Here is a 25,708-nt window from a genome sequence, read left to right as displayed (position 1 = left end):
GATTACTGTAGCTGTCACTTAAAAGCTCTTTTTCCAAGAGTGTGTACTAGCTAGCAGTATACAAATACATCTCCGTTTGAATCATATTTAGGTACTATTTAAAAACTTCCTTTGAGTATTAAAAAAAACCCTTCCTTTTAAGAATTCTAGATTGATGTCTATTAACAGCAGTCTTATCTGCTGGACCCCCAAGTGACTGCTGCCCAGGGCAGGGAACCCTTCCAGTAGCTTGATGTGTGAATTCTCTCCTACAAATCTCCCCTACTTAGAAGTAACACTCGTAAATGTAACAGTGAAGCACAAATTGCAAGCAAGAAAGATCTGAAGACTCAAAAATGTGGTAGGAAGCTAATATGAATGTTCCCTTGATTCACCTAATACAAATTATAAGGACGTAAATTCAGCCTTCTCAAAGTAGAATAGCATAAGAAATAGCATAAGAGTTTCTCTATATGGTGTTTAACTTGTAACAATGTTAGCATTATAAGCGGTTAAATATTAGGATACATATTATTTTCTTAACCTTGCATTGTGAGATAAAATAAGCTGAGAGGGAGACTGCCTTGTGAAGGTTAATCGTGTGTCTCAAAAGCTAAATGTTTTCGTGAATCTTAGCCCTGTTCAAATCTACAGCACACAATACAGTCATGCATAAAAGAGACCCAATAAAACCCATGGGGCTGAATCTAGTCCTCATGAAAACTTTGCACATAACTTCTCCATATTGATAGTTCTTCAGCCACTGAAAAAAAATAAAAGTATACAGTGGAACCTCAGTTTACGAACTTAATTCGTTCCATGACTCTGGCTGCAACCCGAATTGATCACAACCCGAAGGAAATTTCCCCATAAGGTTCAATGTAATTACCGTTAATCCGTTCTGGTGTGGAGGACAGGGAGGCGGCTATTGCTTGGAGGGAGAGTCCCCCTCCCTACGACCACGTGTCAGGGGCGGAAAATGGCCACGGACCACGTGCCAGGGGTGGAAAAATGGCCAAGGACCATGTGTCAGGGGCAGAAAATGGCCGCGGACCACGTGTCGGGTGGAAAAATGGCTGCGGACCATGTCATGGGAGGGAAAATGGCCGCGTATCCTGCTCGTACCCCGAGGCGGAGTTCACAAACCGAGGTAAATTTTTGCGGCCGGAGCTGGTCGTAACCCGAAAAGTTCGTTAACAGAGGCGTTTGTAACCTCAGGTACCACTGTATAGTAGTCTTTACAAATATAAATTCAGAAAAAGATACATACATACCCCAGCCAATAATGCAGAACTTTAGAATATATTTCCTAACGTATGTATTGAATACTTTCACAAGGGCAAGATACATGTGGAAGGCTTCAAGGCCCATCCAAGTGAAAGAAACCAAAAGGAAATAATGAAGAAACACAGCAACTGAAATGCACAGTCCCTGGATCTCATACAGAGCAATCCAGGAATCCAGAAGAAAAACCAGGTTCAGAAGAAGCAGTGCAATGCATAGCTGGATAAGAATTTTAGATGGATAATCTCTTCGGATTTTCCTATAAACCCAAATAAATGAAATATGTAAGCTGACACCTTTTTTGATGCATTTAATCATGTACAATATGATGCAGACAATATTTATATTTGTTTTAATCTTTGAAACAATAATAGTAGCCTTTCTCAAAAGCCGTTTAAAGACCACAGAAGCATGAGAATACTAGCTGAAATTACAACTTTCTACATTATAGTTATTTTTTTATTTGCATGTCAAGCTGTACAGATGTTTTTCTAATATTGGCAAGCCACCAATTAAAATTGTAATTGCTTATTTTAAGCAGCAAAATATTACTTGAAAATTGCATAAACAGCAAATCTCTATAATATTTTGCTACTGAAATGCAGAAGGAAACCAGAGTGAATAAAGAAACAAGGGACAGGGTTTTCTCCAGGTGAAAAGGTATCAGGTGAGGAAAACCTTGAATAGAACTATGTGAAATCTGTGAAACAGAAATCTGCGCCACCCACTCCATTTGGATTCTGGAATCAAAAATTCTAGGATATATTGATATATTTTTATTATGAAACTAATAGAGAATAGAGAACATCTGTCTGTCTGTCTGTCTGTCTTATATGACATATTGCTCTTTAAGTTTATTTCTCCATTTTTACACCTTCCTGGCTAAATAAAATTGTGTTGTAATCTAGACTTCTTTTACTTTTCAGATATTCTTTATAAAAATTCTCTCTCAGGCTGAACAAAGGTGTCTTCCAATGTCAGAAAGATGCCCTTCTGTTTGCTTATATCTGTATTCATTATTCAAGCTACAACAAATTGCTAGTATATAATTTAGCATAGCCAAGTACTTACTCAAATGCAATATAGGTAACAAGAGTCACAGAAAGAAAAATAGCTGAAAGTCCACAACCTATGTAGGTGATGAAAGTTAGAATTAGCACTTGAATTGGAGGTATAGTGGTGTTTCTTGATAAATCCTAAAAAGAAACAGAAATATTGTTAAAAATTTAAAAAGAAGTAAGGTCTGATTGTTTAAATTTTAGCACAATTTGTCGGTATACACAGCTATACACATAGAGTGTGTATGTATGCTTGTGTGTGTATCTATTATGTGAGGCACCCATAGTTACAAATGTGAGATGGGCAGTCTACAAACTGAACAAACACACACACACATTTAGATATAAATTTGAACCATTCCCTCTGCCTGCCTCCTATTCATGAATCCAGAAGCTTCATATTTCTAATCTGTACTATAACCAGTGCCCTGTGAACCTTGAAGTAAGTTGCTTTTTCTTCCCTTCCATCCCACATTACAGCCAGTGTGAAAACTCAGGGACACACCAAGCTCTGTGCAGCTTTTGCTCAGGTAGTACAAACATTACCAGTAATACACCAAAACTTGTCAGGTGGTTGCAGCTACAGATGGTCTCATTCACTGTTCTTTCTTTAACCACACAACCCTCAGAGTTCCAACTGCCTTGGCTACCTGCCAAATATCAAATGCTTCCATTACCAAATTGTAAGCAATATCGTTTTTAACTAGCACAGTTAACATAAATAAAGTCACATGATTGTGAAACCATACCATTTTCACTGGAATCCCAGAAGGCACATCTAACAGTCAAATTCTCCTGTTTGGAACAGAAAAAAAATAAGCTCAGCTACATACCTCATAATCCATATACTAAAAAAACCCTTAAATGTAGGCACACCTATCACGTCAGACTGCTCATGTAGGGCTATAAGGAGTTGTAAAACAAATCACAGAAACTGCCTGCAGAGTTCACTTAGTGAGTCATCTGAACCAGAACCCTAGTTTTTACAAATGGAAAGTACTAAACACAAATCATGAGGAACTGAGTGTGTAGGAATATTCTGGGCACTTATTTGTCAAAACGTGCAAAGCATCAAGCAGCTTTTGCAGCCTACACAAGAATGCTTATAGATCTCTATTTAGTAATGCAAAGAAAAAATAGGGGAAATGGACCTTTTTTATTATTAATATAAATACGGATATGCATCCTCCATTCAAAGGTATCACCTACAGATATGTCAGAATGACAACATAATTAGGAGGTAAAATTATACACAAAATTAAGATTATTCAGATAGATTAAAAAGACTACCTAAACATTCAGGTAGTTAAAATGATTAATTTATGAAATGAAGCATAGGAAAATAAAATACAATTAAACTTACCTGATTAGGCCTGATGTTTTGTAGCATGACAGTCACATTTGTCTTCAAGTTGCTGACTGAAAGATTAGCAATACTTGACGATATAACATAGCTGAACAAAGATAAATTTTTCATTGCAGGGTCCTGTGAAATGCAGCCACGTATATTCTTATTAATTAATTGTAATAATGTTGATTGATAGAAACAATAGATTACATTTAAAAATTCCATGCATGTTTTCAAACTATAAAAGTACCTGGAATAGAGTTGTTTTTTTAAAAAAGTTAAATGTAATTCTAGAAGCTATATGCTTATCTTGAGGTGACAAGTCTGCCATTATTGATGATGGAAGTGTAATGGCTCCAATACGCTTTGATGGCACTTCAGTTCCAAGAGTAGCCTTTTTTAAAAAAAACAAACAAAAAACCAAAATTGTTTCCAAAAAATAATGAATCCATAGACTTTGAGCTACATATAATAGAGCAATACTAATTAAGGCAACAGAGAGAAGCATCCATTCTTGAGGCACAGAAAGCAATTTTCTCTTCAGGCCCTTTCAATTTAGCTCGCAGAACATTTATAAATAAACAACAGATGTCATTCATATTACCTAAGTTGAAGCCCTACTTCTGTTCATAATAAAACATCTATAGTTTCCTATAGACAAAAAGTGCACCATTATTATTCTTTGGGGGAAAAAACAGCTAGGGCTGGCTAAGCAGTCACACAGGATGCATGCACAATAAAGGAATCAATTATACCACTTGCATCAGATTATACAGTGCATTTCAAAAGCTGATCCTATACATCATTTAATTTTTTAAAAAGCCAACTTAATTCAGTGGGGTTTGTTTCTGAGGAGGCTTGCATAAAATGCTTAATCAAAGAAAAAAGATTGTACAAAGCTAAATCTAAACCAGTCTTGTATTTACCTGCTCTTTTTGTACATCTTTAGCTTTTGGATCTATTAACAAATTACATACTCAAATTTATATTTTAAAGAGTTTTACTGAAAACCTAAGAGAAATAAACAATGAAAATAAATATGGCTTACCTCAAGGTCTGAGGAATGTTGAACAGCAAAAGAAACTTCTCTAAAAGAGCTGCTGTTGACTTTCAGGACAGCCAGAACCAAAGTAGGAGTGGTAAAATTAATGGACTTTGTTGAGAAGTTCAATTTTAATCCAATAAGATCCACTATTTTTATTATTCTGTTGAGGTAACAATATAGATCATTAGTTGTATGACTTCCATTGTTATCAGTTTTAAAAAAGTATAACAACTACATGAAAACTAGCCTCAGTTGAATTACATTAAAGTACAAACATGTTGATAAAAATTATTACTGCAAGAAGTTACATTTCTTGAGAAAAATGCAGTGTTTTTCATTTACATCATCTCAAGAGGTAATGTAAAATATATTTGGAAACCTACAATGAAAAATTATATTTTGAAGGTTTTAAAAAGTACCACAGGTAACCTGTAAACACAAAACATTGATTTCAAGAAGATGATTTTATACAGACATATGAAATATAAAACAAAGCAGTTCTAAAAGCATACAGAACTGTATTTGAATAAACAGCACAAAATGTTCCTTATATTATAGAGACATACCTTTTAGACATTGGATATATTTGTGATTGGGGCATGCTTAGAAGGAAACTAACCCTTTCTAGCATTGACTGTCCAAGAGATGGTGTTATTGTGCCCGCAGTTAAGTTGTCTTCAAGCTCAGAAACAATATTTTCTACATTGGGAGCATCGGTACTATTGGTAATGCCCGAATTATTATGAGAGATTTGCTCTGCAAAAGATAGGGAAAAAGCATTATTTTTAAACGTAAGACTGAAAATCAAGAAAATGAAGTATTCCATGAATATTTTGGCTTTTTTGCTTCATTATTTGAATAAAAGAAATTGAAGCTATTTAATGGTATTTTGCCCATGCCAAAGTATTATAGATGTTTTGCTTTATTTATGCAGCCCTTTGAATACATTGCTTTGATTCGCCATAGAACCTGATTCACACATATCTTTTGTGGCATGAGTGTAGTGGCAGCCAAAGGCAGTTCAATTAATAAATCACTACTGGATGGAAGACAGAAACAGAGGAGAAAAGACTTAGAGGCCCCCTAAAGCAAAAATGAAGATGGTTCAGTGAACTGCTGCTCCTGCTGAAATCAACAATTGATGCTTTCTCTAAAGTGAGTGTATAGCTAATGATAGCACACTTGCACAATGTTGCCCCATTTTTTTCCCCCAATAGAAATAAGATTAGGAATTCTGTCAGACAATGGTAATCAACGATTTTATCAAGCAAATGTTCTTATCAGCTATGGTACATGTTATGATTGTAGATATTTATGTGGAACAAGTCTGCATGTCAGTTAGAGCAGTGCATGCTTTAAAAATAATTTGGAAGAAGTGTTTCAGACCTTACACAAGCGAAGAATCACTCTAGCATTCATTAAAGCAACTTGACATGAGCCTAAAAAAAAGATGCCACTACTTAACTTTTTTCAGGAAGCCTGAAAAAAGTTGACCTGTTTTTCTGAATAGCACAGAACTGTGCTCGTGTGAAATTGAAAACACTTTCAATTCATTTTTGAAGGGTGCACACCCTAATATTTCCACATACTCATCAAACTACATGCATATATCAGGGTCATGATAGAAGACCCATTTAAATTAATGTTACCTGTGCTTATTTTACTTGGTCCTCCAAGGTCAGTAGTGCAGATCACAGAAGACGTGGACATGATGGCCGAAGAAACTGATGTTGTATGTTGAGTAAGAACTGTAGTATGAGATATTGTAGACTTTGTGGGATATATTTCCGGAAAAGTAGTAGTAGCGTGAGATATTGTAGACTTTGTGGGATATATTTCTGGAAAAGTAGTAGTAGGCTGGGAAGATGATGTTGTGAAGTCTGAATTATTAGTTTCAAGTGAAGTTGAAGGAACAAGCGTATTGGTTGACTTTGTAAGAGATACAGAAGAAAGCAGTGTATTTTGCTCAGTGAAAGGATTCTGAGTAGCATATATATTAGAAATATTTATTGTTGCAGGCTCAGTGAAAGGAGGCAGCAAAACAGTTGTTGATTCAGAGGAAGAGGTTTCATGCTGCATTGTAACAGAGAAAGGACCTACAGATGAAACTGGAGAGTCAGGAGTGCTATGGCCAGTGCAGGCAACTGGTTCATTATTATCACTATAGGAAAAACAGAAGATAATATCAGCATTGGTTTAATAGCAGCTTATACTTTGAAAAGGATAAAGAAAAATCCAAATCTTTATCTACCCCATCTCTCTAAAGAATAATAATGATTATGATTATTATATCAGGGCATACATTGTTCTTTTATGCTTTTATTATTTTTACTATTTTTAATGTATGCTGCAGAGTCTTATGGAGTTGGACAGCCTTCTAAAGTTTTTTAAAAATGGTATGTTTATGATTAAAGTAATCTAAGAGCCTATTTTTGCATGCCTCCACTAGTATTCTTTACTATATTTAATCATTAATAATTCTTATGTCAAGGGGTTTCTTCAGTAAAAATATATGCTAAAGGTAAAATCACATTCAGATTAAGCATATTCACAGCATTTGGATACAGGTGGTCCTCGGTTAATGACCACTTGTTCAGTGACCATTCAAACTTACGATAGTGTTGAATGAGTGGTATTTATGACCGATCCCCTGCAGTTAAGTGATCACAATTTGGGTGCTTGGCAACCGGCCCAGATTTCTGCCCGTCGCAGCATCCCACAGTCACATGATCACAATTTGGTACTTTTCCTGCCGGCTTCCCACAAGCAAAGTCAATGGGGAAGCCAGCAGGAAGTCCGAAGTTGTGAACATGTGAGGTCCTTGCTTAACCTGCGGTGATTCACTTAATAACAGTAACCAGGGACTGAAGGAACTGTTGCTGCTAAGCGGTGCAGTCACATGATGTCATGCTTTACAACCACATAGCTTAGCAATGGAAATTCCGGTCCAATTACCGTTGTTGAGCAAGGTAGCTGAACTACCTGTACAACCCTTCCCCAGACCTTACGGATGGATCTTGAAACAGGGAGTATCATATAACAATGTTATGAAACACAAAAAGTCTGCGTTTACCATCCATATCCCATCCTTATACTGCATTTCTTTTCTGCATGATGTAGGAGGTGATACAGGAAACATGCCCAGACTTTCCTCTCTCACATATGCTCTGGAGTGATACATTGCTTTCAAGTCATCTTATGTATATGTTCCAAGGAAAAGGGAAAAGAAAAGCACCCATCCTAACAAGGATTCTCCTTTTGAGTGTTCCTGTTGTGTTCTGCCAGCCTAATGTAGCTGAAGTGGTTTTATTTCTTTCAGTACTTTCATTCTAAGTGACCAAGGATTCAGATTGGTAAAATACTATATTTTAAACTATTAGGACTCGCAAAATATCCTGTCATCATACTAAGTCCTCTCATGTGCACTTTCAAAATTATGTTAAATATGCAATCGACTATTTTATGCTTGATTTCGTTTTAGAATAGCAGTGACATAGGACTGGCTCTTGGAGAAGAAATTATCTCACCTTTGTCCCATCATTGGTCCATAAGAGTTTATGCTCCCTTTTCTATTTTCCCTTCTCATTCCTGAGGGTTATGGTGTAACCAAATAAGGAGCATGACAAGTACACTCCAAACTTTCTAAATTAAGCAGGTGACTCTTACCACTGAAGATGCTGCAACTCTTTGGCAGTCGGACAAGAGAAAGTCTGCGTGGGTAAACAGCAGCATGATTCTATAAACAACAAAGACAATTATATGCACATATCATATTAATATTAATTAGGAGATTACTGTGAAGGCTGTTAAATTATTTGATGGAACTGACTTTTGTTTGTCCTATAAAGCGTTAGTCTTACATAGGTTCATTACACAATCACACTGCATTCCATTCACGGAACTTCACAATGAAATACCTCATTTAGAACTGTATAACTGTCATATCATCTAATATCTAATAACAGTTACTGACATGATTAGCCTTCAAGGTGCATTAGTTGTGCTATCTGCAGTATATAATTATCATTCCTCCACTGTTATTTACTGTGCCCACTGTTATATCAGTACTCATGATAAACTTTGCCTTCACTGATTTGAATCAAATGATGTCAACATCATGTAGACATCCAATCCACATGTTTAATGCACAGGTTTGCAAGAGGAAAGCATTCAGCAATAGATGGGCTGTCTTCCATTTGACTCAGGGCTCTTACACCTTATGCATACAGCAGTACGCATGAAGACCTTTATCCTGCTGACATCTGTACTGAACCTGCAGGTATCTTCAGAATATGACATCATTCAAATGGTGTCAATGGACAATGGGGTTATCTCTATTACCAGGAGAGATCAAAGAGTGAATATTTCAATTGGTGTCATGCCTGAATAAAGCAAATTTCTCACTAAAGAGTAGGCCTGTGCAAATCATTCAACAAACAAAGCACCCCTCTGGATCCACTCCTTGCAGACATGAAAGATTACAGCCATTTGAAGGCTTGGTCCAGCTGCCTAAAACTCCTTGAAACAGCTGGGTGGCTTTGCCCACAGGTGCTGTGCTTTCTTGAGTGGTTTATACAGAACTACTAAACAGCACCACAAGTACCTATTTGTACAATTTGACATACAAGGCAACAATGGCTTTTACATTTTAAAATATTATTTATAACTAAAAGAACTTAAAAACTATCTGATATGCAATCTTGAAATAAAAATCCTGGGTTGGGAGTCTTCTGATAGCATTTTTGTCATCTCAATTTCAAGGATTAGAACAGATAAAACATGCAGTCATCATTATCAAGTAGCTCTACAGCAAAACTATATTCACATCTTCTTACCGATTCGCTTCATTTCTGCTTTTTCTCCTAAATTTGATAATATGTTGCTTATATTCACTTGTTTGTCCAGTTTTATTATAAAAATACAGTTGAATAAACTGCAATGACAAAAAAAAGTATATGATTCTTAGAATTTTTTCAAAGCATTGAAACTATTAATATACTGCTTCTGATTAAAAGTCCCAGTTTTCTTAATACAAATAAAGGAACAATATTGGAAGGAATATAATAATAATTTTAGAATAACAAACCTCTGATTTATTTCACTACATTGCATGAGAGATGACTGTAAGAGAACAAAATAAAATGAAAATAAATTATTTGGCTACACTAAGATATACATTCTGTCATTTAAAATATAATATTTACACCTATCCATATAATTATAGTAATATGCTATAGGTTACTTACCTGACTTATCTTCTGAAGTGTTTTATTGAAATCTGAAATACTAAAAGACGTTTTTAGTTGCTTGATCAGAAGCTCCCAGTTTCATTTTCACTAACAAACAGGATCTAAGCTAATTAAGTTTTATCAATTTCTCTGAACATGCAATCCTACCACCCCCATATGCCATCCATTTCAAGAAATCCCCCCAATTTCCACAGCCAGTAACTGCATTGGGACTGTAAAAATCTCACTGAACAAGTGAAGTGCCACTTGCAGAATGCTAATTCAACTAGCATAATTGTGTTTATATATATATTGTAAGAAAACAGCCTACAAAACTTTAAATTAAACCTTATCAATATTTGTAATCGTTAAGATTTATATGATTTTATAACCTGAGGGCAAAATCTTGTGCCCCTAATGCCACATAAGATTTCTCAAGGAAGCCACTTTCCTATTTATTGCAATCTATAGTCAGCAAGTTTGCTGCAGACAAAATGGTGGCTAAACACTTGAGACACACTATCTTTTCACTCCGGACTTGCCCTTTTTAGCTTTGGCCATGTTTTTCCTCTCCCCCGTCTGCATTCCAACAGATTCTACAAGATCTGTGAGTCCCGAAACCAAAAAGTATGCATGCTTGAAAATACAGTATATATTTATATGTACTGAGGATTGTGACACCCATTCATTTTGGCATGCTACAGCACTATATCCTAAAGCATCTGATATATTGATTACATGCTAAGAGGCCTTAATAGATGGAAATCTGCTTTCATTTCCTTAAAGAGTCTCTCCTGTGTAAACCCATTTATATAGTAGCACAACAGGTGGACAATAGACTGTGCCTTTATAGTTCATAAAGTGTCCTTAGTTGCTAGATAATTCTTGATTGGGCAAAGCAACAGTCAGTTTTCCCAGTGAGGCTGGCTTTCAATTATCTCCATTTTCTACAAAATGAAAGACAAGGTTCAGAGAGAAATGGAGGAGATGTTAGTAAGAGTAACAAGGAGGAATGATCAGCCTCTAAATATCCAAAATCTAGAGACAAAGATCATCTGCCTCCAACTATAATGAACTCTGAACCTGTGCTGAAACTCAAGATCTTGTATAAGGAATTAATAAGTAGCTCCTTTAATTACTTTAGTACAGATTTAGTACAGATTCATTTGGTAATCTCTGTGTGTAGTTACTGCCTTCCCTCATTTATACTATATTTCACTTTTTCCAATAAATTCATTTTTAAATGTAGAAATGTTGCTTGTTTTAATATGGGAAATACTCTTTACAGTAAAACGAGAAGACTGCTGCATCTTGCATTTCAGGATTGATGCAAAGTTTGCTGGGTCCTATAATTCTGCGCTATGGGCAATGAAATCCAGAGATCTTTCTGCCTAGTTCTCCTACTGCTGGGCTAAAGATGGAAGTCCAGCTGGAGAGGCTGAGTGACAGGAGGTTTGGTCTACCCGGTGGCACCTTATTGGAATTATCTGGACTCTGTCAGGGATGGTTTAAATTATTGCCCCTCCTCACTTGAAAAAGCAACATATGATTGTTGACAAAGGTTACTGCTAGCAAAATCAAATATGCAATGTAAATAGTTAATTACGTATTTTACTATCCTTACATCTTTCATGTATGAGCAGGGATATTTGCCTATGTAGAAAGCCAAACCAAAGCATTTAATTTCTATTGTGGATAGTGTGTGACAAATGGCTCCAACTTTTGTTGATGAGAGTAGAAGAGATTGTTTCTCAAGTATTGCTCCATCCTTAAATCAGACATGTGTACTTGTTTCAAAGTGAATTCCATTACACTGTTTTGTTTTTATTGCAACTACAATATTGTAAGAGAAGAGGAAATACTTTTACTTGGAGTCCAGAATTCCATAACATTGTTTAAAAATAAGATTTTAAAAAGGAATTACTCGAGGAAGAACTTTGCCCTCATTTACCATTTAGCCATTTACCAGGCTGAAAGGGAACAAGGGAAAATGGGAAAATGGACAGGCCCAAATTTAGGAAAACTAACATCCTTCCATGATTCAGGAAAAGTAGGCTAGGATACCCAGTACGTTTTTTTAAAGGTTAAATATGGACCAGTAATTAAATATGTGGACATTGCGTAGTAGTTCCAAAAGAAATTAGAAAAGAAGTACCATTCAGTGAAAAATGGCTTATAAATACATACAACAACAACAACAAACCAACCAAATGCATATAAATGTATGGTGAATAACTGTATGGAACACTGCATATTAGCCCTGCTGATTTCACTGCAAGCAAACCAACATCCTTGGGTGGTAATCTTATATTCACTAAGGAATTGTTGCTGAATAGACATGTAAGGGTTTGCTGTGGAAATTAATCTGTATGTATGTAAATAGCTTATAGATAGTGATCAATTTCAGAGCTTTTTCTTTCAAATGTATTAAAACACAAAAGTGTTTGAAATATGACTTGCATGGAAAAGTGGTAAGAAAAAAATATCTATTTTTTTTAAGTACTCACTTTATTTCTGGCAGTAGGGTTGAATAAACCTTTAACTGGTACTGATTAGTGTTATTGCCAGGATATTTCTAAAAAATAATAAAAAACTCATAAATACATTATATTCTTATATATTTTCTGTCTTCCATTAAAGAGAGCATAACGGGCATAGCAGTATAAAATGGCCTGTAATTATTATTATAGCAATAAAGCATGTACTGTGAATGAAACCTAACAAAACTTTAATTACAGAAGGAGTAAATTATAATGGACAGCAATTATTCCATTCCAGGGGACCAAGTAGAGGTAAGTTTATTTTCTCTACCATTTATCACTTATTTCATGCCTGCGCAGTTAATGTCAACTGTGACTCTTTCAATCATGTAACATTAGGATTGTGACAATGGTTAATAACCATAATACAAAGAATGAAACTCAAGTTTGATCACAAAATAACAATAATAATGACTTACTACTGTTAGATTATATGAAGTATCTGAACTGTTTTCACGAATTCGAAATTTCATACTGCCCATGTAGAAAACTGGAAAAGAAGAGAGAAAAAAGTTTCGCATTAGAAATAGCTTGGTTTAGAAAAATAAGAGAGCATATATTTTCTCTTCTATTCTTTAGCTTCCTTGTGTGATTATACACTGATATTCTGTCCTTTACATAGAAAGAAAGATTGAGGATAAATACTTCTGTATGGTATTTGGCCTTGTTTAGTTATATGACAAACAAACCATAGTCTGTTATTACAAGAACCAGCTCGCATGAGCCCATATCCTCCTTTCTACATTTTCTGTGCTCCTGCAAGGCAACAGAGACCTTTAACTCTAAAACAGACCTGAATCCAAACAACACAATAGGAGTCCAGTAAAATAATCTGCTATCAAGTAAAAAAAGTTAAAATAAACAGGAAAAATCACTAACCTGAGTTTTTACAGTAATCTGATAACTTACACACGTTGTTATATAAAATGTTTGTTCCTACAAAACAAAACAAAACAGGAGTTTGCATTTTAATATAACTGGTACACTTTTCCTAACTTAACATGGATTCCTAGCATGGAATCAAAATATGAGTATTGCATTTTTTTTATTTTAAAAAATGAGCTGGGTCCAATATTACAAATCCAGCTAAATGTATTGATTCCATTAAGACTTTAAATATTCAAAAGAATGAAATTGCTTACACAAAAAATGATAGCAACAGAAAACAGAGGGGGGAAATCATGGTATCTTGGCTTACAAAGTAGTCTTTAGATTGAAGATTCTTATTTATTACAGAATAACATGAGCATGCTAGATGTAAAATTGGGCTTTAGTTATGCTTGTAAATTTTGGCCAAAATGTGCTAAAATTGAGTTTAGCAGGGAATGTTTCATATAGCATGGGACAACTAAGACTAATAACCTAGTCAACTTTTTTTTTAATAACTAAAAAGCATTAGCCTCAGTTAGCAGAAGCCTTTATGGGCATTGGAAGTCAATATTTATGGGCCCATCTGCTGATGACATATGAAAGATTGCAATTTAGAATGTAACAGGAACATACAGTAAATATCATGAATTAATGACATGAGCTTAAAATGAAATAAACTATAGACAGACAGGCATAGAGGTAGAAAATGTTGTTTCTGAAACTAAGAGATAGCAGAAGAATGAAATAGAACTAAATGGTGGTATTGATCTTGTAGAGCAGAGCTGGCAGATACATGCCTGGAAGTAAGTGTATGATTAATTCCAAATAAAAGGGATAAAATATGCATTACAAAGAATGAATTGGTGTTTGTTTTGAACATATTTTAAGTCTGTCTATTCATACACTCATATGCAAAGGAATTAATCTAATAGCATGATTGATTTAACTGTTTATGATGAAAAATCAAAAGAATTAATAAAGGAGAATAATTATGAGAAGTTCTGAATACGGGACAGACCTTTATCTGGTAGCATGAAAAGTGGATCTTGGGAGAAAATGGACATGAAATAAAAGTAGCATGAATGTAGAATCACTGCAGAATGATAAAGTACAAGTTCATATTTAAAAGTATTAGGAGACAGAAAAATCCCTCGACAGAAAAAAATTGAAAATGAAACTAAGGAAAGGTTATATGGAAGTTCCTTGGAAAAGAGTTAAAAGAATTTTGTTATAAAGAGCTCACAGAAGTGTATTAATGTAAAGTATATTTGTATTAATACAAGATAGAGGAAGCAAGTATTTGTTTAGCCCAAAGCCCTCACAATCAATGGGAAGTATGAAAAAGATGCTTGGTGGAATGATGAAATGAAAGAGGCTGTGGATGAGGAAAACTGTATGTAAGAAAATGATTACAACAAAAAATGAGAATTAAGAAGAAAATATTGCATAATATGATGGATAAAAATATAGTTGCAAAGAATGTAGTCAAAGAGGATAAGGACTGGTTAAGAATAAAAGAGGCAGAGAAAATACAGTGATTTTTAATGGAAATGAATATTTTGAGGGGAAGTAGATGAAAAGAGCTAAAGATTCTGCTTTAATTGGATATGATAATTCTAAACAATCCAATGCAGTAACTAACAAAGATGCATTTTTCTAACTTGGTGTGCGGGCTATAGTCACAAATGCCTGAAAGAATTGTTTTAACTTGATTGGTTCCGGCTAAGGTTATTTAGGATTACATGCAGGTTCAGACAGAGGGCCTTCTGAAGGACTCTTTGCCTTCTCCCTTCCCCATTCCCTGGGACAAAGAACTGCATTAAAATGATTGGTTATGTGCAAAAGTTTTAGGCAGGTATGAAAAAATGCTGTAATGTAAGAATACTTTCAAAAATATATACTGTAATTGTTTATGTTTATCAATGTACAAAATGCAAAGTGAGAGAACAGAAGAGAAATCCAAATCAAATCAATATTTCGTGTGACCACCTTTTGCCTTCAAAACAGCATCAGTTCTTCTAGGTACACTTGCACACCATTTTTGAAGGAACTTGGCAGGTAGGTTGTTCCAAACATCGTGGAGAACTAACCACAGATCTCCTGTGGATGCAGGCTGCCTCAAATCCTTCTGTCTCTTCATGGAATCCCAGACAGACTCGAAGATCAGGGTTCTGTGGGGGCCAAACCATCACTTCCAGGACTCCTTGTTCTTCTTGACACTGAAGATAGTTCTTAATGACATTGGCTGTATGTTTGGGGTTGTTGTCCTGCTGCAGAATAAATTTGGGGCCAATCACACGCCTCCCTGATGGTATGGCATGACAAATAAGTATCTGCCTGTATTTCTCAGCATTGAGGTGTGACCAAATCTCCAACTCCATTTGCAGAAATGCAGCCCCAAACTTGGAAGGAATGTCCATCATGCTTCACTGTTGCCTGCAGACACTCATGATTGTACCGCTCTCCAGCCCTTCAGTGAACAAACTACCTCTTGCTATAGAGCCAAATATTTCAGATTCTGACTCATCAGTCCAGAGCACCTGTTGCCATTTTTCTGCACCCCAGTTCCTATGTTTTTGTGCATAGTTGAGTCGCTTAGCCTTGCTTCCATGTCGGAGGTATGGCTTTTTGGCCGCAGTTCTTCCATGAAGACCACTTTTGGCCAGACTTCTCCGGACAGTAGATAGGTGTACCTGGGTCCCACTAGTTTCTGCCAGTTCTGTGCTGATGGCACTGCTGGACATCTTCCGATGTCAAAGGGAAGTAAGCATGATGTGTCTTTCATTTGCTGCATTACGTTTCCTTGGCCGACCACTGCATCTACGGTCCTCAATGTTGCCCGTTTCTTTGTGCTTCTTCAAAAGAGCTTGAACAGCACATCTTGAAACTCCAATCTGCTTTGAAATTTTTGCCTGGAAGAGACCTTGCTGATGCAGTATAACTAACTATGTTATGTCTTGTTGCTGTGCTCAGTCTTGCCATGGTGTATGACCTGTGACATGAAGCTGTCTTCCACAACCTCACCTTAGTAGCAGAGTTTGGCTGTTCCTCATCTAGGTTTAAGCCTCCTACACAGCTGTTCATTTCAGTTAATGACTGTGTTTCAACCTACATATGAAATTAATGATCATTAGCTCCTGCTTGGTATAGTTTGTTAATCATACACCTGACTCTAATCCTACAAAATCCCTGACTTATTTGTACACAGTGTGCAAGAATTGATGCTGGTTTGAAGCCAAAGGGTAGTCACACCAAATATTGATTTGATTTGGATTTTTCTTCTGTTCGCTCACTTTGCATTTTGTAAATTGATGAACATAAACAGTTACAATATATATTTTTAAAAGCATTCTTACTTTACAGCATTTTTTCACACCTGTCTAAAACTTTTGCACAGTACTGTATGTCCCAAGGAAAGAAGTGTTCCAAAATCACTCCAAAATATCTTAAGTAAAACAAAAGACCCAGTAGCACAAGAAGAAAAAACAGGAGTCATCTACAACATACAGTGTAAGGACTGCAACAAACACTATGTATGACAGACAGGCAGAAGACTAGCAGAGCGCATCCACGAGCACCAACTAGCAGTCAGAAGACATGATGAAAATTCCTTAATCTCACAACACATGGACAAACTCAACCATAGTTTTAACTGGGAAACTGTCAGTATTTTAGACCAAGCTAAATCCAAAAATGCAAGAGAATTCTTGGAAGCCTGGTATTCAGACAAGGCAGCAATTAACAGACACATAGAGATAAACAGCATCTACATACTATTCAAAAGAGACAAAAGACCAGAAGATCGCCTCACCAGCAATCATCACCCAGATCAGCAAAGGTTACTACCAGGCACACAATCAAGCAGCAAACAGATGCTAATCAAAGAACTACCAGAGGAGCAAAACAAAACCCCCACCCCCACCAGCACTGGCAAGGCAGGCCACAGCATATAAACAGAGAGCAAACCCCATCCCATTTTAGCATTGAAGATGTTACCTAGCCGGGTAATGAAATGTTTGCAAGAAATGAACCAAGCTCAGAGAACCCCAAGGACTCCACAGTTCAACCCTGAGCTACACATATTCATCTCTGTTGTTCCACCTTTGTCATGACAGCCACTAACTGAGCATTTGGAGTATTTAAAAATTATATCTCCTCCATAACTTTTGGTAGATTTACTTTACAGCAGATGTCATGAATGTTGTTTTTTATGCCACCCTTTTTGTCAGGCAATCAGCAAACACCTCTTCTTTTTTCCAAACAGGAGCTTTGGACATTGAACTACCTTGTGTCAAAGGTTTAAATCCCATTCTCTTTGTAATTGATATGTTTTTTAAGATGGTTTACCTAATTCCCTATTGTGGCATTGTGTCTGCCCTGAGATGCTCATCTGTTAATTCAACAAGTTTTCTGAAGCTATGATCTAACAATTCACAGAATAGTTTTGGAAAGTTTAAATTGCTGGATATCAAACTCCACCTGTCTTCTGCCCATCATCCAACGCTAGATGGGGGGAATCAAGGAACAAATGCTAGTTTAGAACAATACCTGATTATTACAGAATTTACTAGATTCAGAGAAGGAGGGAGAGGGGAAAAAAGAGAACAGGGTGGTAAGAGTTGAGGCTGACAAGTGGGAGCCAGCTTTTCCAAGGATGAAAATGGGCATTATATAAACATTCAACAATTGTTCAGCTTCAAGGCTGCAAAGCACTGTGCCAACTATATTTTAATTTGGAGAGGCAGGCAGAAGAAATTTTGAGTTTAAATTCATGATCAACAGTTGTGTACAGAACAACTATTACTACAATTAAACTACAACATCACAACATACATTTTTAGGAACCTGATAGAATTAGAATAATAATAATAATAATAATAATAATAATAATAATAATAATAATAATAATAATAATAATTTTTTAAAAAATCTATTTTTGAAAAACCAAGTTCCATTATATTAGTTGTTTCTAAAGAAAAATGAAATGAGTTATAATTTTTAGTGAATTATACTGTAAAGTTCTGGAATTATACAAAAATTATACTATTTTGTCATGCAATATAGATTTTCAATGGCAAAATGCTAAATTTCAATGATATGCTAAAATATATTAATGAAAAATTAATTATTATAAACATAACAATAACATGTAGGAATAAAGCTTTTTCAGCAGATTGACAAGATATTAAGATATTTTCTATGAGAAGGTCAACTCTTAAGATATACAAAAATGTGGAACTTGTCACTATATCAAGAATTATGGATCTAACAAGTGGGGTCATCATCAATAAAGATTACTCTTCAATATTGGAAAGAGAACATGACTCTAAATTTATACTTTTGAACTGTCTATGTGTTTCCTTTATTTTTTTGAACTGGCACTTTACTGAATCAATAGAAGACTGATTCATTATTATTCCATCAACGTTTAATGACATGTTTAAATGACTGAGCTGAAAGATTATTTCATATATACTATATTTTTGTTGTTTTCTTTTTCCTTTGGGGGGTATTTTTATTTCTGTTTCCCCCTTCTTTCTATTGTTTTTTATATTATAAGAATAACAAATTGAAAAAATATAATCCTCTACCAAGAGAGTTGTGGCTTCTTCAAATGACTGTGGTGTACAACCCTAACTTCATACTGGATTGCAATAGTTGGCTATACTGTTGAACACAATGAGTTTCCTTGCTACTGTAGAGACATTCCATCACCATTTTATAATTTCCTTTGGCTTTGGCTCTTTTGCCTGAAGAATAAGCCAAGTAGAAATTTAGCTTTATAGAGAAAATACCTCTATTAGCATTTTGAAGATTTGCAATTCAGTTAGTAGGATCTTTCAGAATTTCTTTCTCTGTCTTTGCTCAGTTCGCAGAAAAATAAGTGTGATTATAATTTATTTTCTGTCTTTAAATATCACTTTTTGTTTTCTCCAAATCCCACTGCCATTTTCTTATTTCCTCTTGTTCAAAAGCCAAACACTATATTGCAGTATTGTGCCATTTACCTCATAACTCCTTTATTTTTTCTCTCATTTAAGAACACCCAAATTTAATCACTGAATTGCTGTTTTACTGTAATATTTCAATCAATCTAATTTCATTTCCATTGCTCCATGAGGCAGGACTCTTCTGTTATACTGTAATGTCAGTTACACTGTATATATCTTGCTCTAGTTTACCGTAGTTAAATACTAATCTATCCCTTTGAGAATTATTAGAACCATACTGGGAATGGTTCATCAAGAAAAAGGTTTGAACCAAAGTACCTGAGTATTTCTCTTCTTGAAAGGATGGTTTACAGCATGATTTGACATTCTATTTAAACCTATTTTTTCTTGTACTGCTTTAAGCCAAACAGCTTTTAGCCTATTTCTACTGAAATTAAAAGCTCTACAAGAAGTTTTCTACATAAATAAGCAAACCACTCTTACCTGCAGTATCCAGAGTTCCAACTGAAGAGAACTCTAAGAATACAAAAACACAAAAGTGATACAAATAATGAAAAGAGAAGAAAAGTAATAGAAACTAAACCTACTCTATGTCAAATTTTTTAGTAAAATCTTGCCTGTAGCACTGTTAGGATAGGTGACAAAAGTGACAATAGATGAATCTGCTGTAAATAAAGAAACAGTTTTCGTTTATTTTAAAAACCATGCAAATAAAAACAGCCATAATCTTATAGCTTATTTTTATAAACTGAAATGTGAGTGAATTTTCCAAACTTTCTCATAAAGACTCAGTCATGGTTTGGGGAACAACTTGATCAACATTTTGTATGCTGTAGCGAAGAGTTGTGACAAGAGTCAACGCAAAGTGAATATATTATACAACTATTTTTTGTTGTTTTAGAGAACAGAACTAAAACCAACTGGTGGAAACAGTAGGAAGCAGCTTTAGGATAGGAGAGCTGAAAAAGGATTTCTGGAGCCATAGTGATGTTACTGCAGAAGCAATTTTTTTCCATTCCATTTTTGCTGTTTGAGGTAATTTTTTAAGGATGAAAATAACAGCAGGAAGCCTGGGAGACAGATTGCTTTCCTTACATCATTAAGAATCCCCACACACACACCACCCCAATATGGCATGAAGCTGTGTTGTAAAAATTAACTTACAAAATGGCCAAATGTTGGCAATGCAAATTGATTTGAGGCTATACTGAAGGCAATCTGTGAGAAAGTGTTGAGGTTTCAAAGGTGGAAAAGGGAGCAATTTTTCTCTCAGAAGGCTTGCACTCCCATTCTCACCCTTACTTTTGAAAAACAAAATGCCCCAACTTCAGTGGGGCCATAAATTGCTAACCCTGCTTTAGGAGAACTTCTTAACAACAAATCTTTGACTGCTCTAGAAGATGCTCATCTCTTTTTTCACCAAAGCAACTTAAGCAAAGCCTACAAGACTATTTACTTGCAGTGCAGGTCTTATGCTGATCAAGGGGCTAAATTAAAGGACCAACAATATCCTTCCCGTCCCTGAAATCTAATATCAATGAATTTTTAAAATGGAAGCACGCCAGCAGCTCTTTGTCAAAATGTGACCAGATTTACACAGGAAAAGGTAGTCCTTAAAAATATTTTTATTTTATTGTTTAGATTTCTCTCTAGATATGTATAGAATGCCTTCAATCAAATATTTATTATGGCTAATGGCAGCATTCAGAAACATAGACTATAACCCTAAACGTCTGGTGTCATGGCTGCTTTTTTAAATGCAGAGCTGGATTCAATTGCAACTCCAGAGGAAGTATATTCTGTACCCTTGGAACCAGTGAAAAGAAAGCCCTGTCCAGCAAACCAGACAGGTGAACATCTGATAGCTGGTACATCTTCAAGTCTAGATAGGTTTATAAGGAGTGAAGAAGTTATAAAGTTATACTGTAAAGGAGTCAGTTTAAAGTGGGACTTCCCTTTAAGGACCTAAATGACTTATTTTAGGTCATTAAAGGGAAAGCCCACTTTAAATTGTGAAATGGTGTGTGTCTTTCAACATATGGATTATATAATAGCAGTTATAAACACTGTTCACCTGCCAAGCTGCTGCATTTTGCACTAACTGAAGCATCTGGGCACTTCAGAAAGGGTTCCATACTGAATGCATTGAATAGCCTGGCATCTGCACGTATCTATACATTGGCTGTCGCTGCTACTTCCTAACTCAGAAGGCTGCCGCTGTAACGCACACAATGCCAGTTATAATTCTGAAAAGCTTTGCTGACTATGTATAGCTTGAAGGTATTGAAATTTCTGTTTAAAGAAAACTAAGTAAAGAATATGTGTATTAATGTCTTACCTGGTGTGGTTACTGAGAAGTTTCTAAGGTTTGATGAGACATCTGCAGCGCTGGCTGTAAAATGTAATATATTTCTTAGATTAAAATTAAAAACTTTGCATTAAAAAAACTTGTCCAACAATATTTACATTCCCTGTTCACCACAAGAGGGCAATACAAAGCTATTTAAACTTATTGCAACTGCAAAAAAAATTCTAACTAATAATTCTGAAGCAATAAATCAGAAAGCATTTTTTTCTGTCAACTACTCTTTCATAGGCAGAATGCATAGAATAAACTGTATACAATAAGTTGATATAACTACTTATGTTAGGTTTTCTGTTTCTTATGTCACTTCAAGAGCAAAACAAAAATCTTCTCTATGTAAGAGGCAAAATCATGACTGTTAATAAACCTGCTAAAGAGCAAAGCATATTGGCTCTGGTCAGACAGAATATTAAATTATGGTTTAGTGATAGAGAAACAAGGCTAAATAGGCTCTGATCTCACATGTACTCCCTGCATAAGTGTCTACAGCTGGTCATGGTAATGCCAAAGAGACAACACGGACATTGTGACATCATAAAGCAAGCTCTGCACCTTCATACTGCACTTGCGCTGATGTCGCATCAAGTATTTCATGGGCAGAGTTTCCATTTCAATATTGTGATATGTGTTTTGTCACTTGCTTCCTTGCTCTTTTTTTTCAGGACCCTCCCCCCCCCCCCCCCCCAGATTGTTGAAAGAGAAGGCTGGATGTACTTGCTGTATATTAATGGACCATGGTTATATTATCTGAACTGTGAGAAAATAGATAGAACTCAGACCTCTTCCCAATGGCATGTTATACATTTCTCCCACCCTTCTTGAGTCAGCAGACACCGTGTCGGTAGACACCACAGAAAAATTGTAATGAACTCATCTGGGACAGAACCAGCAACAAACAGATGGCAGAACCTGTCTCTCTTTCCAGGTTTAAATTGATCACAGCATCAATTTTTTTAAAAAAGGCAGATCTAGCATTCTTTCAAAAGATCACTAAACATCTGTTCCAAAACAGCACTAAACCCATGCATATAAGGAATCCCCAGAGAGATGTATCTGTGGCAGTCTGGTGTCTAGCCTCTTCGGGAGCCCAAGCCTAAATGGTCATGTGTGGCAGCACCCAACAAATGGAGGGGAGGGGGCATGCCCAGATCAGCTTAAAGCAGCCAATAAGATCTGGGCAGATCCTGGTTCCTGAGCACATCATCACCAATATTCTCAACAAGGCTTTGCAGTTATTTCATACTGCAAGATTTGTGTTGAGAGAAGATGGAGAACACTAAAAGTGGAACAGCTAAAGATGAATTTAGCCTGCTTCCACAGTGGGCTGGAGATGAGTTGAAGGCAATCTCAGGTGGATATGTCCTTTAAATACCCCTAGAGAAGTATCTTAATGCTGCGGTTAGTGGAACATCAAGATGAGCTGAGACTTTCATTTTACTGTAATTTATCTGAATAAGCCAACTTGGCACTAAGGTTTATAATCCTAGCTTTAGATAAATCATAGTTAAAGTTAATTGCACTCTCAGTTTGAATGTAATGATTAACAGTTGGTTTAATGGCCCTGCAAAAATGCTTATTATCTCAGCTTGATAATGTGAGGAGGAACACAAGAACTCATCCAAACTCATTCTAAGAACAGTTTCAATTTGTCCATTTTTGTTTAGCAATATACGAGAACAAGGCCACTGACTAATTTATACTAACTGATTTGAAACTGATTGATTATGATGTGATTTGGAATTGGAAAAGGTATACTCTTAAACGTATATTTTGATTTTTAAGATATTGCCGCCTGTGTAATTTTCATGTGGAAATAAGTCCACTGACTGAAGTGGAATTTATTTTGATGTAAACATATATAAGATTGCTCTATAATGTCATTTAAGCACATGGTTACTAACATTTCCACCCTCCATTTCTATTACTGATACTCAAGGCAACTAAATACTGACATAAGAAAATTCTGATAATACACTCAAACATAAAAATAATGAAATAACAAGGCATCAATAAGCTCAGTTTTTCAAACGCTTATTTGAGTCATGCTCAAATGCTTTCATACTACTTTGCAAAATTAAAAAAAAAGAATCAGAAAAGCTGCTCTTTGTACCTGTTTCATTTTTCTTGGACTTACAAGGTGAAATCACATTAATGATTACATATGGCATTACACACTAATTTGAAAGAATGCTTAGCAATGCCACTAGTGAAGGAAAACGGCTTTGGAAGCACAAGCCTTCATTTTAAGATAAACTCTCTGCAAGTCTTAATTCAAGTTATCAGCCAGCGTTTAAGCACATTCAGAGTTGAATGAAGGTTGAGGTTTCTTCTTGAGTTGAGCACCTTCTAAAAACTGGAAGCTCTCTGGGCATAAAATACCATTAAGAGAAAAAGTATCTACCTGGGATTAATATTACGAATCCTGAAGATATTTACAGACTTCACATACAAAGATTGCTATGATCTGCAGTATTCAACCCCATTTGTTCTTGCATCCGCGAGCATATGGAGCCACAGCTATCTCAGGCAACTGAAAATTACACCTGACAAAATAGACTTTAGGTCACAAAACTCACACCATAATAAATTAACTGATCACTGTATCATAGATCATAGGTCTCTATAAAACACAGAGAAACCCAATAACGACTTGCTTATTTCTTCATCCTATTGAGTAAATCTAATACTAACCCTGTATAAACTAGATTCCAACTTGTATTTCTGTAACTTTCACCTAGAAGAGGCTATAACTGATGGACACATGGCTTGAATACCAACTTATTTATTCTTCCCACCATTTTCTGTGGCTTTTCCCCCAATTTTCCTTGAAAAGAAAAGAGACCTTGAATTTCAGTAATCTTAGATATTTGTAATCTTGAACTAGCCTAATAAAAAATATTGCTCCAAATGAATTTGAGTATTTGGTTTCTGTGTCACAACATGGATTAAAAAAAAAAACATGCTTAGCTATACTCCTTATGACTTATTCCAGTTCCTTTAGTAACAGAGAATCATGTGATCAAATTTCTAACCTTTTATTCTTCTTTTCAGCTCTATATGGCTTTAGGGGGTGGTATTTTAGAGCTGTAATCAGTTCGTGTACAATAATTCACCTAGGACCTGCTTAGCCAGTTATTCTGAGAACAGATCATATTCTTGTTGGCTACGAGTCCATGCAGTGATGATTCTTGTATGACTTAGAAACATATTTTACATCAAAATATATCCATGGCAGAAAATAATAGTTTGAGGATTACAATATTACTGTCAGTGAAAATTCTCTTTCAGAATTCAAGATTAAATATCCTTTTATAATCTTGAAATCACCTACTTATGGTTGCTTTTTCTTAATAAAAAAAATCAAGCAGAGCAACAAACCTTATCTGGCATATTTTAAACATTTCTTTCCCATCCACTCCTTTAACCTCCCTATTCTTTCTGTTTTAGAATTTGAACCTATAAAGAAGAGTGCCTCACTAGCTCACATAAACTGATATGACAATAAGGTTGAATAAAATAGTAACAAAGCATTATTAAAATTCTTATCAGTTTCCCAAAACCGGTTGTCTTAATCTTCCCCAAGCTATCTGGCTGGAAGGTTATGGAACATCAAGTCCAAGACACTTGAAGGATGTCTGTTGAAAATTGACTGTATCAATTATTTTATAACCAAATCCAGTGATCGTTTTTTAGGCTGGTTCCTGGAGACAGATGCAAATCTAAAAGTCCAATCTCTGAAGAACAAGGGGGAAAAAAAGTTTTCTTCAAACTGAGCTTGGCTCCTGATAACTTCATGCTGTTTTCTTGGCAACAATACTGCCTGGAAGTGATTTGCCACTGCCAGGGGGATATTTTTTTACTTCCCAGACTAGCCTATAGTCTTGGTATTCCCTGATCTTCCACCCAAATACCATCAGATCCAACCCAGTTTAGCTTCTGAGCCCAGAAAAGATCTGCCACGTGTTGACACAACAAATGACAAATACTATAAGTACTTAGCAGATGCTGTACAAGGAATTCCTGGCAACATTTATTTGCTT

The 25,708-nt window shown here is 35.6% G+C and overlaps 1 protein-coding gene and 1 long non-coding RNA gene across 7 annotated transcripts in view; one reads left to right on the top strand and one right to left on the bottom strand.

Annotated features, from left to right (window-relative positions):
- The window catches only part of ADGRG2 (adhesion G protein-coupled receptor G2), a 61,169-nt gene that overhangs the window by 6,826 nt on the left and 28,635 nt on the right, over positions 1 to 25,708 (bottom strand). For 4 of the 5 annotated variants that reach the window (XM_088144869.1, XM_088144868.1, XM_088144867.1 and 1 more), the window contains 18 exons: positions 21,642 to 21,695; positions 19,787 to 19,819; positions 13,362 to 13,418; positions 12,902 to 12,972; positions 12,450 to 12,517; positions 9,961 to 10,000; positions 9,801 to 9,835; positions 9,550 to 9,647; positions 8,381 to 8,450; positions 6,364 to 6,875; positions 5,281 to 5,470; positions 4,718 to 4,874; positions 3,920 to 4,063; positions 3,685 to 3,807; positions 3,071 to 3,116; positions 2,868 to 2,971; positions 2,335 to 2,459; positions 1,254 to 1,522 (listed from right to left, as the gene is read on the bottom strand). In XM_088144869.1, coding sequence (XP_088000995.1) covers positions 1,254 to 1,522; positions 2,335 to 2,459; positions 2,868 to 2,971; positions 3,071 to 3,116; positions 3,685 to 3,807; positions 3,920 to 4,063; positions 4,718 to 4,874; positions 5,281 to 5,470; positions 6,364 to 6,875; positions 8,381 to 8,450; positions 9,550 to 9,647; positions 9,801 to 9,835; positions 9,961 to 10,000; positions 12,450 to 12,517; positions 12,902 to 12,972; positions 13,362 to 13,418; positions 19,787 to 19,819; positions 21,642 to 21,695 — 2,196 coding nt within the window. Of the gene's footprint in view, positions 1 to 1,253; positions 1,523 to 2,334; positions 2,460 to 2,867; positions 2,972 to 3,070; positions 3,117 to 3,684; positions 3,808 to 3,919; positions 4,064 to 4,717; positions 4,875 to 5,280; positions 5,471 to 6,363; positions 6,876 to 8,380; positions 8,451 to 9,549; positions 9,648 to 9,800; positions 9,836 to 9,960; positions 10,001 to 12,449; positions 12,518 to 12,901; positions 12,973 to 13,361; positions 13,420 to 18,280; positions 18,322 to 19,786; positions 19,820 to 19,920; positions 19,969 to 21,641; positions 21,696 to 25,708 lie in introns of all 5 variants that reach the window. The other variant, XM_088144871.1, reaches the window with a different exon arrangement.
- LOC148215153 (uncharacterized) overlaps positions 1 to 25,708 on the top strand; it is a 42,321-nt gene that overhangs the window by 9,959 nt on the left and 6,654 nt on the right. Inside the window, exons 2-3 of one of the 2 annotated variants that reach the window (XR_015796826.1) lie at positions 12,681 to 12,734; positions 20,945 to 21,038. This is a non-coding gene — a long non-coding RNA (uncharacterized LOC148215153). Of the gene's footprint in view, positions 1 to 12,680; positions 12,735 to 20,944; positions 21,039 to 25,708 lie in introns of those variants that run through there. The other variant, XR_015796827.1, reaches the window with a different exon arrangement.

Source organism: Python bivittatus, unplaced genomic scaffold, assembly GCF_059951505.1.
Source record: "Python bivittatus isolate LINGU-HERP-01145 unplaced genomic scaffold, Pbiv_v1 ctg000350_np1212, whole genome shotgun sequence".
Taxonomy (NCBI): Eukaryota; Metazoa; Chordata; class Lepidosauria; order Squamata; family Pythonidae; genus Python; species Python bivittatus.
This window is presented reverse-complemented; position numbering and strand designations above follow the sequence as displayed.